Source organism: Schistosoma mansoni, chromosome 1 (genome assembly GCF_000237925.1).
Source record: "Schistosoma mansoni strain Puerto Rico chromosome 1, complete genome".
NCBI lineage: Eukaryota > Metazoa > Platyhelminthes > Trematoda > Strigeidida > Schistosomatidae > Schistosoma > Schistosoma mansoni.
In genome coordinates, this window is record NC_031495.1 from 35,514,246 (window position 1) to 35,532,888 (window position 18,643).

Here is an 18,643-nt window from a genome sequence, read left to right on the forward strand (position 1 = left end):
CCCATAACCATCTGATGTAGATTTGAGGGCGAGGATCGGCAAAGCAAGAGCAACATATTTATAACTGAAGAACATCTGGAACTCAAAACAATTGTCAACCAACACCAAGATCAGCATTTTCAATACGAATGTCAAGACAGTTCTACTGTATGGGGCGGAGACGTGGAGAACTACGAAAGACATCATACAGAAGATATAGGTCTTTATTAACAGTTGTCTACGCAAGATACTCCGGATACGTTGGCCAAACACTACCAGCCACAACCTGCTGTGGAAGAGAACAAACCAGATTCCAGCGGAGGAAGAAATCAGGAAGAAGCTCTGGAAGTGGATAGGACACACATATAGGAAATCACCCAACTGCTTCATAAGGCGAGCCCTCACATAGAATCCTGAAGGCCAAAGGAGAAGAGGAAGACCAAAGAACACATTACGCCGAGAAATGCAGACAGACATGAGAAGAATGAACAAAAATTGGACGGAACTAGAAAGGAATACCCAGGACAGAGTGGATTAGAGAATGTTGGTCGGCAGCCTATGCTTCATTGGGAGTAACAGGCGTAAGTAAGCAAGTAAGTACCCCATAACCATTAGTTGACATACGATGGATTAAATCATTTTGCCTAATTGGATAATTGTATTATTCTAGCCTATAAATCTGTGTTTTGGTGAGACGTAATATTTTAATGAGGTTCAACACTATCTTTTGCAGAAAAGAGAGTTGTGAAAAGCGGCTTCTGAGACTTCCTAACACACTCAACACGAACAAAAACAGAAAAGATTACATTTAGGTACGTCTAGAACTCGAAATAAAGTCATATTTGGTCCTATGGAATGTCTGAAAAAATAGTTTTCTAAACAGAGTCGTGGATTATTTCAGTCCACAGTTTTGAGTAAAATATTTTGATATATACTGGCAAGGTTTAGTAAAGCCACTATAGTCCGTCAGTAAGCAAAATGTTGACTCAATAATTACTAAATACTACTGTTTCACTGTACATCCTAATGCTTTATTCGATGAATTGATTTCACTGTCAAAAAAACTAGAGTGAAAATCCTATCAGTAAAGGAGTGAACATTATGTATGCGATATGACTGATTGAATTTAATATGATGATTGTAATAGATCAGGATCAAAAATACATCGACTGACAAAAAATGCTACCCTCTACAAAACCCTGTATCCCACTAAACCACGAAATATTGGGAGATAAAATCCAGATTTCTAATTGACGATAACAATCATTTTGTCAAAATGCCAAAATGCCTCATACATGTTTTAATGTAACATAAAACCACAGTGAAAATTCGATTATAGGGCATTTGCTGCCTGATTCAGAAACCAAGTATATTAGTAGGGTTAGTGAAATATCACTGAACCATAACCACACTGTCCATCAAGCTTAACTTGTCAATAATCTGGAAGATTGATCGGTGGACTTCTGGTAGTTCACTAAATTTTGTTGAGGTCGTAGATAAATAATGTGGAGTGATCAATCATTGACTCTTGCTGCACTGTATTTGAAGTCTATGTAAATAACCTTTTGTCATTCTCTCTTATACAATCAATCAGTTAACTGGTAAGATTTTACCTATTCTCTAAAGGCACTTGAGGAGTGGAGTGGCCTGGCTACCATGTTAGGCTGGACCTAGTTAAATAACTATTTAATAGTGTGACTTAGGCCTAAAGCTACTTAGGCTGTGCACTCACGTCATTCCAGTTCATTTCAAGTGGATAAGAGCTATTAGTAAAGCGATATAAAGAAACGATTCATAACAAATGTCCCAGCATGTACAGATTGTCCCAGATACGTAAAATCTAAGTAGAATACCTTATAGCCCACTAACTAATGACGTAAAATGTTGATTTCTAGTTCGGTTGCATGGGCAAAACTGACCATGAACGTGATAAATTAATGAGCTTATTAAGCTCTAAGATAACCGTCAGGTGCTTAGACAACCACCTAATACGTTACCACTCATGTGATAATCCCCACCCCTCCACTTTTTAGCTACTCGAGTAGTCCTGAAGTCTATCACTTCTGTTTATGAGTAGTTCCACTGTTATTCCCTTTGTTAATTACATTTAGAATGAACAAACATCATTTAGGTACATTATTTAAAAAAGATTAGTACTGTAATAGCTTTATACTATCTAACTTAGGATTCAGAAGCATACAACTTGGTAAACTTGAAGCTTGCTAATAATATGGCAACTCTACATAACCTCATACTTTCTGAGCTAATATAAGAGAAAGCAATAACATGACATTTAAATGTATCATTATAATTCTATTAATTATTTTGTTTTTATTCATATGATTAGTTATGAACTTTTACTATGCCTATTATGGACGTGCGTTTACTTATGTATGTACATATGGGATGTATAAACTCATTCCACGATTTATTCAAAGGCTGACTGTCATGTCAGTTTAGACACCATATAATGTAAACATACGCCAAATAGTTCACACAATTTAATTTCTATTCCTCAGATTGTCTGAAATACATCTATCTAAAAAACAATTTAGTATGGAACTTTTGGTATCGCTTTAATAAGTGTAGAGGATTATACAAGATTCGTCGAGGGAGCAAACAAGATCAACGAGAATCTAGAAAAGCTGGATTCAGGTTACATCACGCTATCAGTCTGAATGTATTTTATTGCCTCAAGTAATCTCTACTTGTTGTAGACAGGTTGTCGGGCAAAATAAGAAATACTGTCGAGATGTATTTTACGAACTCTATATATGTTCTCAAAATTATCCCGTTTTACAGTATCACTTTAAAGCCGTATACGTTCACTAATAGTTTACGATACTGAGTATTTGTCTATTTTCGGCGACTAGTGTTGATGTGAAATAATGATACGAAATAGAAGTAATCCCGATCTTACGGGAAGACTCTTCAATGTAGAACGCATCACAATCGACACGACCTAGTCTGCAAACAAAATTTTGTATAGACGTAAATTGGATCGTATCTTTTATTCTAATTAAAGCGTTTCTTTAAATGTTGAATGTCCTATAGAAAGCTTTAATTTTGTATGTTTTTAATATACATTGTAACTCTTTTATCGTAACTTGGAGGTAATGTAAAACCAAAGTAACAATCTAAGAACTTTCATTTGGATTTATACTGACAGAATGAGATTTTGTTTTAGTATGTTTCTATAATATTCTTAGGAAAACTATTGGAACGTAGAATATTTATTATATTCTCTTCTTCTCTTAGTTCGGCTTCATTCGAAGTAATGATTCTGATTGATCTATTGAAGATATTCAGGGCTAGAGAAATTTTTGCACTGAATGGATGTGCAGAGTTAAAACTAATATGCCTATGGTGTTTGCATGAACCAATTATTCTTTTGTATTGATGACTCTTTTGATTTCGAATCTCAAATACAATACATTCGTTCGTGTTCATCTAATACTTCTTGATTAAATGGCGTTGTTTCTGGGACTACTAGTTTATACTATAATTCAAATACTCTTAAATATCGCAATTCCTATTTGAATAAGTCGGTTTTCGGTATATGGCTAGATTTATACTACCTTTAGATTTTCTTTCGACTAAAATGTCTAAGAAAGGTAGTTCCCTGTGTTCATTTTCCTTTTCGGAAGTGAATTTGATCTGTTCTGAGAGCGTATTTATGCATTTGGAGTAATTTATAAGAGACGTCTTTTTAATAATGACAAATTCGTCATCTACATATCTGAGTCAGATTCCTATTCTGATGGTGCAGGTAAAAATAAAAGAATGTGAGACATGAATAAATTTGCGACAAACGGAGATACTGAGAATCCTACAACTACTCAATTCATTTGTTTATATGAAATCCCTTTGAAAGTGGAAAGTGTTGAATTGAAACATAAGTTGAGTGATCTCATAATTAAGCTAATGTTCAGTGGACACTTACTAGATAGAGTATGATCGTTGTCTAGCAGAGCATTGACGAAGTCTTTACACCTATCAACTGGAATGCTAGTGTATAATGACACAACATCATAGCTCACCATCGTTTCGTTCTTGCTGATGGATAACTCCGAGACCTTTGATTTAAATTCGTATGGATCGTTTACGGCATCAATTAGGCTGCGTTGAAGTGGCTTTAGTATGCTGCTTAGATATTTAGATAAAGCATATGTGGGATTATTTGTGGAGTTTACTCTAGAGGTTTAAGGAATGTCAGGCTTTTGAATTTTAGGTTGTCCATAGAAGTGCGATGTGGTGTCTAATTTGGCTATAAACTAGACCGTAGGCAAACACTAATAAATACCTTTAGTTTTTTTAGGATTTCACTTTTCTTTGACTTGACTTCGCTTTTAAGCTCTTGAAAATGTTTGGAATCGATCTTTAAATACGGTAGATAACTAAGAACTTTTTCTTCATGGTCGCTTTCATTCATGGCCAATGTTGCATTACCTTTGTCAGCTTTAGTAATAAAAATCGTTCTATTTTTCAGCAACGAGTGAAAAGTTTTCCACTCCTCTTTGAAAACGCTAAGGGGAAGGGATATTTGTTTGATCAATATGTGAGATGTTTTTTTGGTGCGACATGTGAGATTGCCTGTCTAGAAGTTTTGCGAGTACTGGTTATAGGAATGGGCGATTTTCAGGGTAGTGAGAGGTTTTCGATGCAAACTAAAGTTTAGTCCACATGGATACTAAACGTTCTGTCCGAGAGATTATGGACCACCCTTAGATCATTAGAAGTAGTTTATGTTATTTGTATTTTATTCTCCTTTATCTTTTGTTTGCTCTTCTGGAATTGCTTGATTCGCTCTGATTTTAATACATTTAGATAATGAGCCCTTCTTTTTATTAGAGTAAAAGTGGCGTTGTACGATACTTTCGGCCAAATAAATCTATAAAGAATAATAAACAGTGAACTCTGCCCACGTGATTACCAGAGTGAATATAAATTCTAATTGAATGGAGTACAACTACCAAATGGCATGAACTTTTATCAGTCGTGGTGTACTCGACAGTGATGTTTTCAATTTGCAGGAGATTTGTTCGACTGCTCATACTAACGATTTTCATGAATGATTGTGAAGCTTAACCTCAAATTAAACTGGCAAAGTTCCAGTGTTTACCATATAAGCAACTAATAGGGAAACGTGCTGAAATAATCGACGATAGATAAATATAGCCACAAAGAAGCGACACTGTTTATTGATAATTATAAGTCAATTTGTCCACTGGGTTTGTCAGTAGTTTCATCAATTTTACCAATCATATTACGTGATTGTCAAGTCATGACAATGCTTTATGAAACCATTATGAATAACTTCTTAAAGTATTGATGGTCAATTGGCTTGTGTGAAATGTGTACTGTTGCTTTATGTGCTTCGGAAATGTCAGACTTTTGTAGCATAAAAGGATCTAAGCTGACTTATTATAATACAAACGGCGATCCAGTAATATTTGTTCATGAAGTGTTAATTTTGGTAGTAGGCTCCGCAGATTGTTTTAAACACTCTCTTGACTCGCAACTGTGTGGTAGTTTAGTTATTATACCAATGTCGTAGGGTAACATCTTAATGAGGCGACTTTGTTAACATAGCTTTGTTGAACGCCTTTTGAGACAACTAATATAATGACCCAATTCACAAACCTATGTACACATGTCAATAAAGACTATGATGGGTTCAGTGGAAAATTTTAAAGGCATTTCGAATAGTTGTTAAAGTCAAATGACATGAAGATGATATGATGAAAGGCATGCACAGGCCAGGTTAACTTGTACGTTTGTGAAACACCATTTTCAAAAAATGAACTTAATAAATAAAGTTTTAATATTGGGACATGACTTATGGAACTGCAGTAAGAAGCGTGTGAGGTGTGATGTGAAATTTTCATAAGTGGCTACTGTAGTTAGCCTGGTAACATTATGACTATGATGATTAAATTAACGCTCAAACTAATACAGTTTTCCAGAAAATGACACACTCTCATAGTAGTATGTAATTTGTGGCCATCTTATACCTAAAACGGTTTTGTGAGTGGTTCTTATGAAAAGTATACAGTTAGTCTAGGTGAAAATGTAAGTAGGTTAAGTAGTAACACAAATATAGTAAACTATCCAGCAAAATAGTAAAACTCTCAAGGGTTATTTTACAAATTTGGATCATCCAATAGATTTGATGTATAAAAAGCCAAATCTGATAAATAGTATATACCCTAGATGAATCAGAATAAACACCTTATGTGGGAGTCCCATCATTGCCTGCACTGACTCATCCCATAGTGGTGGTCAGCAACATAGTGTCTAGCACTCCTGAAGAACACATTCGAGCTGATAAGAGAGTAATATATTTGGCACAGAAAGCAAGAGTTTACTAAGAGTTACTGCGCTGGTGTGACTAAGCCATTTCAATTCAATTAATTCCTCCCGCTTTCATCTCTGTTGATATGCTTTTAGTGTTATGTGTCGAATGTAAGTCTCTTCAGTAATCATGCACTGAGCTTCAACGATGGTGTGCTAAGGAATCAATATTACTACAATATTTCGCTGAGCCCTAACCAAATCGTCCATCGAATTGAACTGTTTCAACTTCAGATGAGTAGCCTTGATCAACTCATGCGACAGCGTCATTACTACATACGTCGCTAAACTGTACTCTCCAATGTACTTTGATATTTCCATAAAAATATAAAGGGTTTGGGGAAGAAAATCTTCCCCTGTACAAAATCATTTGCAGAAGCTGTTCGTTCGTCTAACAAAAATATGTTTATAAAAAATTATGAAAGGTTACATCTTAAAGTGGTTTGAAATTTTAAATTTCGAAAGATGTCGTGTAACATTCAGAGAGTTGAAAGAATATAAGATGAAGTTAATTTACGAGTCAGAATAATAATTATTATTGTGAGAGATAACTATCCACTTGCAAACATCAAGGAAAACGAAACATGTAAATGGTCATAATGACAACTGTATAAAGACCATGAAAGTCACTCGAAGATAGTAATAGCTGACTACGGCATAAAATTGCAAAGTAATAACAGAAACAAAAGAAGACCGAGGCATACTCATTTATTCATCACACAACGGTAAATACGCTTGCACAGTATAAGCAAATTGTTTCGTTGGAATGAGCACGTTCTTTGCTATATTCCTTTCATTTTCATTCGATAATACAGCAGGAACCGTATTGGTTTGAGAAGATTCTATTCATTTTGCAAAGTCAATAAAGAAGCTGCGCTATCCGATTATCACAATAGAGTAGGCCAGATCAGCCATTTATTTGAAAGTGTGACTAAGATGAAAGATAAATAACACCATTTTCTTCCAGCTCGAACAGCTATTACTATTTACATCTTTGTACATTTTTTCCATTCCCTTATACCAGTCAGCAGAAGAAAACTACATTATCTCTCGTTCTAACACTCGGTAGTGGATACTTAAGTTACCACACTAACTTTGAGATCTAGCTATCTCTCTTGCATACAGAGTAGTTGTAATATTTTATCGTTAAAGTTTGACATTGAGCCCTATGATCGATAAATGCCGTCCAAACAACTGATCTCATAATTTATCTATCATTCTTCAAAGCTAAGTATACTGACAACCGCTCCATCAGTTGTATAATATCAAAACCAGGTGGCTGAATCTCTTCAGCCGACTGCCACTAACAATTTACTAACAACTTAAACATAACGCTCACACTGATTATCCACCAAAAGAGACAAACATACTTCATTATTTTCACGGAACACTGGGGTATTTTCATTTAGCATCGTTTATAATTTCAAGTAGTTGGAAGATATGTCTCAAAAAGGTTGCATTAGTAGTTGGGATGTGCATTTCCAGTTATGAGTGATTATCATAAGAATTTAAGTGGTTGGTTGAACCAACGTAGCCTCATTTAACGGAGAGACTTTCATAGTCATCGCCTTTAACATGGATTTACCATGAAGGGCTCATAATAAGTCCTCTGTGATCATTTAATGGCATGCAACTTTGAAATAAACAGCTTTCTAACCATTCACCAAGCTGGCTTTGAAAGATACCAATAGTTGAAGAAATTCAGACAGAAACCCAAACCCCTCAATTATTTGTATGTCGGCTAATCCTTATTGATATCTCACTAGTCTAGTTAATCCAGGTCAGATGATTGGGGGTCTAATCTAGTTTCACGAGAATGTGTGACCGACCGGTTGACATCGAAGACATACCTCATTCTTAGTACCTAACGTGGATCAAACTTTCGTCGTATCCAGATACTACGGCTACCTTGATAACCGTACAATACAAACGACATTATTACAGAAATATATTAATAAGAGTAGGTACAAAGAACAATGAGTGACCACTATTGCATGGGCCAGTCCATTGAGTGCAACGAGTTGATGCACGTTGGTCGTTCTTGACCCTGACGAGGATCTGTTAAGTGTTTGACATTCAGTGACACGACTGCTGTATGGTTTGACTAGAAATCAGTGACAATTCACTGACCATATGGTCATATTTGGTTCGCGCACACTGGTGTTTCAGTGCGTGTGTTCTGAACGTCATTTTGTATGAAGTTTGATATGACACCTTTAGTAAATTAGCGTCCAGTAAAACTAATATGACAATCATCAATGTTGCTAGCGGAAGATGTTCGTGTAGGTGGATTTCACATACGAGTGTTCAATAATTTTTTAAAAGAATTGACGTTATTATTTTTACAAAAAACTACAACAGCACATAATTAGAAAGTGAATGTATCAATTAACCCTAAGTGAAATAATTCTCCAATGATATGTAGTTGGCGTCGAGTCGCGATTGACTATAGTCACCACCATAGGAAGATTACGTGCCAGATATCAAGTTAGATCTCACCGTAGGCCAAAAACCAGAAGTCCGTTGACGCTTGCAATAAGATATATTTGTTGGCGATCTCGTGATATCAAAACAATACCGAGACGTGCCAAAGTTTACAAGCGGAACTACCGAGTGTATGCGAGTTCGTGCAATGTCACAGGCGACGGGAGAAAGTATGTGTTTGGTACACTAGAACAAACAAGTAAAGCAAAAAAACGGGTAGTAGGATTGGTTATAAGAATAAAAGTTTCAATTATATCAATCGCGTTCTCACTATAAAATAAGGTCACTACAACTATTCCTTAAATTTCACCTAGTTTATAATGGAGTTTCCAAAAAGTCTACAGTTATTTTAAAATCACTTATTAACAAGAATAAATTCGAATCACCTGCTGAACAGCAATAGTTTGCTCCATAAATCAACACAAGTGGGTATTGTACATTGGCTCATTTTAGTGTTTAGAACTATCTTGTTTAATAGTTCCGACTGACCTTCCACGTTTTGGATTTCTTGTGAGTTTCTGTAGAAAAACCCGAAATCTGTTAACATACATAAAATAACCAATTATCCACGATTAAGTGATGTTATAATACGTTTTTCCGTCATGCGACTTTATGGTTGACCGCCCTTATATCTCCAAATATTCTCTAACAATTGCTTTTTATACATAACGCCCTTTGCAATAATCGGATAACACTGAAGGTATTTAAAAGTGACAGTTGGTAAGCTTTGTTCGCAGCCGTAACAAGCTAACTGTGAAAAACGAAGGCAAATAATAACATGTTGTTTACTACTGTTAATTACTAGATAAGTTAAACTCAGTAGAAACAGGCGAGGAAAATATAAGATTGATTTCAAACAAAGATATACAGTAGCTTAACGTATTTAAATTAAAGTACTGGAAACTTATAAACGTTCAGGATAAACTTTAGACAGAAAGTTAGATTGTCATGATTGCTGACTGTTTTCTCTATTGTTTATTGAACTATCTTCAGTTATATTTACCGTTCTTTTCTTATTTTAAATGGAAAACGTCTATTTTTGGGAATGATGACTCGTTTTTGAAAACACTTATTTTATAAATAAACGTTTGTTACTCACTCCTAAACCATCTATCTTTTAGATTAAAGGCTAGAGGATTTTTAAAAAATGCTCAGACTGATAAATGCATAATAAAACGAAGGATCACTAACTGCACACATATTTTTAACTAATTTTCCATCATGTTGGATACATAGGTTATGCCAAATCTTGTAAATTTCTTTAACGTTACGATCGACTGGTGACTTATGGTTTCACGTTTTACACAAAAATAGGGTTTAAGTGTTCATCACTTAAACCTTGGCTTTGGAGTTTTGGAATGATCGAGTTGAGATAAATTCCATCGAACCACAGTCTCGTTTTAGGTATGTATTCACCTACTAACCCAATAGGCTATAGGCCTTTAGATCACGTTCAATGAGTCTTCACATACGGAGCCCGCAAATACCCCTCACTTCATAGTTACATGTTATTAGATGACTTCCTTACTTCTTTTTCAACAATCTCCAGTCTTGGCGACTGACATTATTTGCGAAAACGCTGTTAGAGTAGGATATGTGAAGCACTTAGGTTGATATACCAAGACAACATTATCTGTTGACGAATATATTTAATATTGGATAACCACTTCGTAAGAAGATTTAGCATTGCTACTTATGTAGCCTGGTACACCGAGTTCAGAGCTGCTTCTAATAGCGAATAACCAAGTGTGAGCATAGAGAGAGACCCATATCGGTATTGTCCAACCTAACCTTGGTTGTAGTTTGTATGAAATCCATTTAGTTGCGGGATAAATAAAGCCGTAAAATTACTGGGACACCTTGACAAAAATCTACGACTGACACATTCGTTCTCACCCGTCTTCCATGTATTGGCAGTTATATCAATACATGTATGTATCGATTAGCTCTGCGGACACCAAGCAGTCCATATACAAAGTTTTCTTATTTATTCAATCATTTTCAATTCAAGTTTTATCTTTTGGGAATTTCGCAGGCTGTGTTAGTTTGATATTCATGCATATTATTATATCCATTACCCTTTCTTGTGACTGTATAATACTAATAATGATTAGTTTTTTTCGTTAGCACCTTTCATAATTCTAATGCACTCCTCTGTTATGTTTATCGAGAAATGGTCGTAAAGATTTGTTGTCGTAGTCTTAGTGAACTATTTGTATAAAGCGAATTGTTTTTCATCATTGAACATGTACATATTATAAAGATGGATGCATATGTCTACTAATTACATTGTTGCCTCATACGATTGTCAGTCACATTTTGATATGTAGCCATTTTGTTATGATAGTTTCGAATTAATGTCTATCGCTTCAGATCGAAGTCTTAGTAATTTTTTAAACTATGCAATTCAAAAAATTGAATCATTTTATTCTGCGTATGGTCAATAAATTTAAAATGCCTCAACAGTCTGTCTTGGTATTCGCTACTATGTTTTTTTCAATTTTCTAATATCTTTACGGTTTCTTATCTCTTAATATAATCTCATTAAGCGTAAATCTGTGCACGTTTTATTCAATAATACCTAATACATGTGTGTATCTATAAACTTCCTACCTCTAGTTCAATGTCTGTTTGTGAATCAAATGAAAAGCCCTACTCAAGGAGTTACATCGACCTAGAAAACTCTGATAAAAATGACTTAAAAATACGTATTATGCAGTGGAACATGCTTGCTCAGGGTAGGTTTCTAGCTGTAGACGTTTATTTATTTCCATGATACAGGCTTTATTCCGTTGGATGAATTCATATACTGTCCTTGTAAAATGTTATCGTTTGAACGTAGATGTAAATTAATCAGTGAGGAAATCCTGCGTTATGATCCAGACGTTGTTTGCTTACAAGAAGCAGACATAATTAAAGACATAGTAAAATGTCTCAATGAGAGAAGTGGGAGAGATAATTATTCGTTTTGTTTTCTACCAAAGATGTCCTCTCCTTGTTTGATGGTCAAAAATAATCACGGGCCTGATGGACTCGCTGTTATTTATCGGTAACCACTTTATTTTTTATGTTTTCAACAAATAGGAATGATAATTATGAACTGATAAAATCTGAAAAGATTCCTCTCAATGAAGACAGTTCACGTTACGCTCTTTTTTGTCACTTCATACCCAAAGTTGTTGGGCACTTAAGCAAGAGCTGCTCTGATATCTACCTAATTTGTCTTCACCTAAAAGCTAAGGTACATTGTTCTGAGATACGAAGAAAACAAGGAGAAGAACTTGTTAAATATTTAAATTCATTTATCAAGCGTATTTCTTCCACTTCTGCACCTCTAAATAGCACTGTGTTTCCTCCTATTTTTATTTGTGGTGATTTCAATGCTGAACCTACGGAACCAGTAATTAACATTTTACAAAATTTCTCTCTGAATTCTAACACACTGTACAAACTCACAAGTGCTTATTACACAGCAGGTGGTTGTAAAGAGCCTGAATTTACAACATGGAAAATCAGAAAAAGTAAACGAATTGTAGAACTTACCGAAGACTGTCACACGATTGATTATATTTGGTACTGTGATCGATTATGCACTTTGTTAGGTGTTTGGTCTATTCCATCCAAAAATGAAATTGGTCCTAATGGTCTACCGTCAGCTATATTTCCATCAGATCATATGAATTTAATTGCAGATTTCAGTTTACGTTTATGCAAGTAGTATATAGTCTTCTTATTTGATCTACCATTTTTTTGAGGTAAACATTAATTTCATCATATTTACTGCTTGAATTGGTTTTGTCGTTGGTTTAAATTTAGTTTAATTTAGCTACAAGTCAACTGATTAACTTTGAATGTTAATTTGCATGAAATAAAAAGTCAATTGCTTATTAACGCTTTAATGAAATTCTATTTTCATGATCTTTATTAAATAAACTGTGTAAATATTTTTTGACGATCTACTTCTTTAAAGTGTAATTTCTAAGTTTCATTTTTCTCACGTTTATATTTGACTTCAACACCAGTTACTTACAATCTTATCTATTTTACTTTATATACTTTAGCAAATTAAATTAATTATGTTGTAACTTTATCATAGCTAAAAGACAATTACACTGACTTTAATTCACATCTTAGTTTCCTAGGCATTGATAAGTTTACTTTCATTGGAGGAATAAATTATAATACTGCATCCCTCTATAAAGCTCAGACTTCAGAACGGGAAAGTTACAAGAAGTTGTTTGACTAAATGCTTTGTTCCCCAGTTATTGTTGAACAAATATGCGTTGCATGATAGTTAACATACATAAAATTATTAGAATGGGAGTTTGTGGAGATTGGAGTAATTTAATTGTTGAATTCATGAGCCGATTTAAGCCAGACCTCCATGGAAAAACTGGAAGCACATGACGGCCATTTCATTTCAGTATTGGACTCCTCAATAATGCGCATCCATGATCCCGCACGCGAGACTCGAACCCAGAACTTATCGGTCTCGCACAAGAACGCTTAACCTCTAGACCCTTGAGCCGTCATCCGATGGTGCTAATGTTTAACCTTTACCAATCCACGATATTGCACGACAATCCACCTTTATTTACAGTGAGTAACTGCCTCACAACAGACACAGTTGAACTTCATTGGTCACGGCCTCTCACTAGAACTCCAGGAAATACATTTTGAAGCCAGCCACTAGTGAGAACATAGTGATTATTATCAGGATGGAGGCGTCGTAGAGATTGTGGATTGGTTAAAGTTAGACATTAACACCATCGGATGATGGCTCAAGAGTCTAGAGGTTAAGCGTTCTTGTGCGAGACCGATAAGTTCTGGGTTCGAGTCTCGCGTGCGGGATCATGGATGCGCACTGTTGAGGAGTCCCATACTGGAATGAAATGACTGTCCACTGCTTCCAGGTTTTTCATGGTGATCTAGCATAAATCGGCTCATGAATTCAACTATTAAAATACAATAATTATAGGTGAAACTCCTAATACTTGTCTCTGATGTACAAGTTATCAGTTATGGAATCATATTCCAAGGTACTAAATCCAGTTAAAATGACCATAAATACAAGTACTTGGCTGTAGAAGATAAGACAAGGCTTTAGTGAAGTTGACTTAGTATAAATATTTGAGTTATCATTGCATCATTCCATGGTTGTACTATTATGATCATCCTGTCAGTTATATAATTACTTAATTTTATAAATAATTATATCCATAATGTTAAGTTAATGATCGATAAAGCGTGCAATTAATTACATTGTTGTGCTTGTTAGCAAATGACCTTGTATGCTAATAGATCAATAGACAGTAACAAATGGAATCTGTTGAATATATTTTATCATTATATATTCGAATCCAAATTGTTGCACGCTATTAATTTAGTGTTACATCAATGACATACTTATAGTTAAATATTGATATTGCCCAGGATCCTGGTACAAGTGAATGTTTCTAGTATTATTAGTAACTCAGAAAGTAGGAAGATTCATCTCAGTAACAGATGGACTCATTCGACAAAAATTCATTTAAAAAGTAGTCTGGGTAAAGTGAATATCAGTTTATCATGTGCCAATCGTGATACTGATATCTAAAAATAAATGGAGAAACTTTTAATGTTGGAATGTCTAATATACAATGTGAACTTGAACCAATTAAGATTATGTGATTATTAATCGAATTAAATACAGATAAAATAAGGTAAGAAAAATAAAATAACCATTAATCAGATATTTGGACAACGATTATGTATTATGAGTAAAGTAAAAAAAAATTATAGTGTGGAGGAAGTGGTATTTAAATTTCTAATGTGTTTATTGGTTTAATAACTATAACAAAAATAGTATTTGAACGGGTAAATCTAAGTTATGAAGACTTGACGGGGAAGGTTACCTGCGCACTAGCTAGTTTGGGTCACCTTATGATTATGATGGCTCTTGTTTTATCGGGCCTAAAGTTGGTCAAGTTGGCAGGAGCGGTTGAACAACTTTATATTGTTTCCAAATCTCCGATTTTTTAATCTGGAAGACTGCTGCTTTCAACATTTAGAGAATTCGAAGTTTAACAGATCTCAGTAGATATTAACTAACATAACAGATTATTGGGTATGATTTATTCACCCTGATTGTATGACTCGTTCCAACTAGGTGGTATTGTTTCGAGTTGAATGTTTTAACCATGCTGGAAGGTGTTGGTAAGTATGTAAAAGTAAATTCCTAGATCATCTGTCGGTGTAACGAACCCCACATAATCAGTTGGATTAACAGATACAAAAAGAGTCAGCTAATGTAGCCAGTGTACCTTTCAACATCGGTATCACTATCGGATGAGTAGAAAACGTTTATGGTAGTTTTCTCTGAACTGAATGTTCTTTGAATTGTTTTACTCTAGATAACACACGTATAAATGGCGATTTTTGTTGGTTAGCTAATGAACCCCCTGTTTGCTTTGGCTAATTACTTGTTCATAAACTTCCCAAGGAACCCGTTTTCCCTTGACGTATTACATAAAGCATTTGTTTCTCTATCAACCGTACCTAAAGAGCATATGACCACTGTTCTATTGTGAAAGTCTTCACCAAGTTTCTTATACTGTAGCAGAACAAAACTAAGAAAGTTCATGTATTTTACTAGTTAGGTAGTTTTTCAAGTTCCTTCCTCGTAATCCATCAACCCTCCTCGCAAGTATTGGATTTAGAAATGCTATTTCGTTTTCATATTCTTCCTCACAAGTGAATGTAGTAGATCGATAAATTTCATTTAACAGTATAAAAGTCTCTAACAGTCAATATGCTTTTTGAAAAAGAAAAATCTGACATTCATATTTCTTCAGTAAAATGAGAACTTTCCGATAAGTTGTACAAGTGATTCGTCTTTTAGATTAACTAGAAAGTTATCGGCTAATATAAGATTCAGTGGAAAACCAGATATGGTGAACTTATCAGAAGTATCCAGGTGAGAAGATCACGTGATTACAATCTGAAATGAACTGAAGGACAAATGCATATCGTTGGTTAAAAGATTATTTGATTTTCCAAAGGGTAGAGATGTTTATGTATAAATGAGTATTTGTGTATATTATTCGGTAGCCAATATACTTTCTCGTCCTCTTTTGTGTTCTCGCTCAAGTGGTCGGGTGGGGGTTAGAGTGTACCACGTTGTGTATCAATATCAGATCTCGGATACCACCCATCATAACAGAACTTACCGCTATCCTATTACCATGTCTGTATATTTCCCCGTCAAATATGAAATTCACACTCAGTAGATTTTGGTTGTTATTCTTCAAGGACATCTACTTAAATCGCGATGTCTTATAGTTTTCATTATTCGTTCGCATCTAACTATCTTTTCGTAAGTGGAACATATGTAAAAACCATTGTCAGATCTGAGGATAACGTATTATGTTCTCTAATGTTTGAACATTTGATCCAGTCTGCGAATTGAAATACACCTTTAACATAACATCGGATAAGGTAGCCCTCTCTTCATCTTCGTCTGCATGAATTCCAAAGAACTGTCAACCACCACAACGTATTTTGAACGTAGACAATTGTAAACATACGTTCGATCGGAAAAATCCTAAGATCTTGGGCAGAAAAAATACAAGGTGGGGTTTCCTTAGATAAGCGGTCTATTATTTCTGAAACTTCTGCTGCGCTCTTAATAAGAAGCGCTCCGAAGATGTGTACGTAGGTGCGGTTCATGAGCGTTTAAGCTCTATTGAGAAAGAAAGGCCTCGTTTTCACAAACTAAATATAGAGTTTGTTGAGATCGTATTTAGGTATCTCTAAAACCGCTAGAGGGTTTAATGAACCAAATAGTTAATCTTCAACCAAGAGGTTGTTCGTGGTGTTGATGGTACAATTATTTCTCTTATTCCACTGCAATATGGCAGTAATATATCTAATGCAAAATCAATTAATCTATGTATGCAACCAAAAAACACGATCACTTCAAAGTGTTAACTTGTGCGTTATAAACGAAGGTTAATCATAAATGCAGATAAATATGAGCAGCTTGAAGTTATTTGCATTTACTCGGTCTGGAGAAAATATTACTGAAATTTCACTAGATTCGAGCGGACTTTAAGTAAGACATACAGTTACCGTTTATTACTGTTACATTATTTGTAGGTTTGTCGGCGAGTGAATAAAGTTTATCTATATTCAAAATGAAATATCTTTCGGGCATTTAAAAATGCCATACGTCAGTGTCATTTATTCGTGAGCACCTATAAGAAAAATTAATCACAATGCGAACAGTAAGGTTTGTTTTCTCTCCTAATTGTTAGCCACTTTCAATTTTGTAATGTAGATATTGTTATGGGCGGTTTAACTAACTTGGCTACAGTAATTGTGACTACGTTCTTGAAATTATAAACGTATTTTGCCGAACTACTCACAAGTAGTAAACTTATTTTCTAGCGATTATTTGGAGTTTCAACAACGACATGTATTCATCTTCGTATTTTTTGTTACTTTTACGTTGCTCGAATGATCATGGCATATTTAACTAAGTTGTTCGGCAGTTTTTTCATTTAAAAAGGATATCGTACTCGCCAACTGAATATTTACTCTTTAAAGTAAGTAATACCGAAATACTACAGACAGTAGTCACTCATTTAATTTGTGTTTGTACTAATAGGCTAGTTCTGAATAATGAAAAATAAGGTGTTATGCTCATGTCTTTGGACTATCTGGTACTTACGCGAACAAGATTATATTTTCGAACAGTCGACTTTGCTAGATAGTAAGAGACTGACAGCCGCCTCTCCTTTTCACTAAATCTCAGATAGAGACATACTCCTGTTACCCCTCGTGGAGAACCATTGGCCGCCCACCAACATTCCCCAACTAACTCTGTCCTGCGAAATCCTTTTCAGTTCCTATTCATTCTTTTGATTTCTGATTCCGATTTCCGGCGCAACGTGCTCTTGCATCTTACTCTTTTCCGTTTCCCTTCACGATTCTAAGTTAGGGATTGCCTCGCGATTCAGTTCGATGATTTCTTCAATGTGTGTTCTGTCCACCTCCATCGTGTTTTCCCAATTTCCTGCTCAGCTGGAAACTGATTTCTTCTCTCCAACAGTAGGTCGCTAATGACATCCGGCCAATGGACATTAAATATATTGCGTAGATAATTATTTATAAATACTTGTACTATTTTGATTATGGTTGTAGTAGTTCTCCAAGTTTCAGCTCCCCACAATAGAACTGTTTTGACGTCCGTATTGAAGATTCTGACTCTGATATTAGCTTGCATACAGTTTTTTTCGGGTTTCATATGTTCTTTAACTGTAGGAATGTTGTTGTTTTCTTACTAATCGTTGCATTTACGTCTGCATAAGATCATCCTTGTTCATCGATGATGCTGTCCAGGTACGTGAAAGTTTCCACCTCTTCTAGAGTTTCTTCATCAAATGTGGGTGGGTTGGCTTGTGTTCTTTCTGTTGTATTTCAGATTCTTGATCTTTTCCCTTGTGTATGTTGAGGTCTTCCACTTCAGAGGCTACTGGTATACTGGCTGTCTTGATCTGCATTTGTTGATGTATGTGGGATAGGAGAGCAAGGTCATTTGCGAAGTCAGAATTGTGTCGCTGCATGCAAGCTGTCCATTGTATTTCGTGCTTCCTCTGAGATGTGGTGGTCTTCATAATCCATTCGGCCACCAGGAGAAAGATAAAGGACAAGAGTGACCAGCCTTGTCTGATTTCGATTTTCATTTGGAAAATGTATTTTTTAATCATGGGTTTATTTACTTAAGAAGTATACAAATCCATGATTGAAATATTAGACATATATATTGCGCGAAGTAATATAAGCA

At 35.1% G+C, this 18,643-nt stretch overlaps 1 protein-coding gene across 1 annotated transcript; it reads left to right on the top strand.

The window, feature by feature from the left end:
- Window positions 1–11,436: 11,436 nt before the first annotated feature.
- Window positions 11,437–12,939, top strand: Smp_105040 (putative nocturnin). The gene is made up of 3 exons (XM_018794219.1): window positions 11,437–11,555; window positions 11,599–11,866; window positions 11,902–12,939. The coding sequence occupies exons 1-3, from the start codon at window positions 11,441–11,443 to the stop codon at window positions 12,533–12,535; spliced, it is 1,017 nt and encodes a 338-aa protein (XP_018648654.1). The 5' UTR covers window positions 11,437–11,440; the 3' UTR covers window positions 12,536–12,939.
- The last annotated feature ends 5,704 nt before the right edge of the window (window positions 12,940–18,643 follow it).

What these genes read in the sequence shown, in the direction of transcription:
- Smp_105040 (XM_018794219.1), top strand. Translation starts at nt 11,441, where the DNA reads ATGTCTGTTTGTGAATCAAATGAAAAGCCCTACTCAAGGAGTTACATC. An exon ending in GTGGAACATGCTTGCTCAGG is followed by an intron (nt 11,556 to 11,598) that starts GTAGGTTTCTAG and finishes TCCATGATACAG; the next exon opens with GCTTTATTCCGTTGGATGAA. An exon ending in GGACTCGCTGTTATTTATCG is followed by an intron (nt 11,867 to 11,901) that starts GTAACCACTTTA and finishes TTCAACAAATAG; the next exon opens with GAATGATAATTATGAACTGA.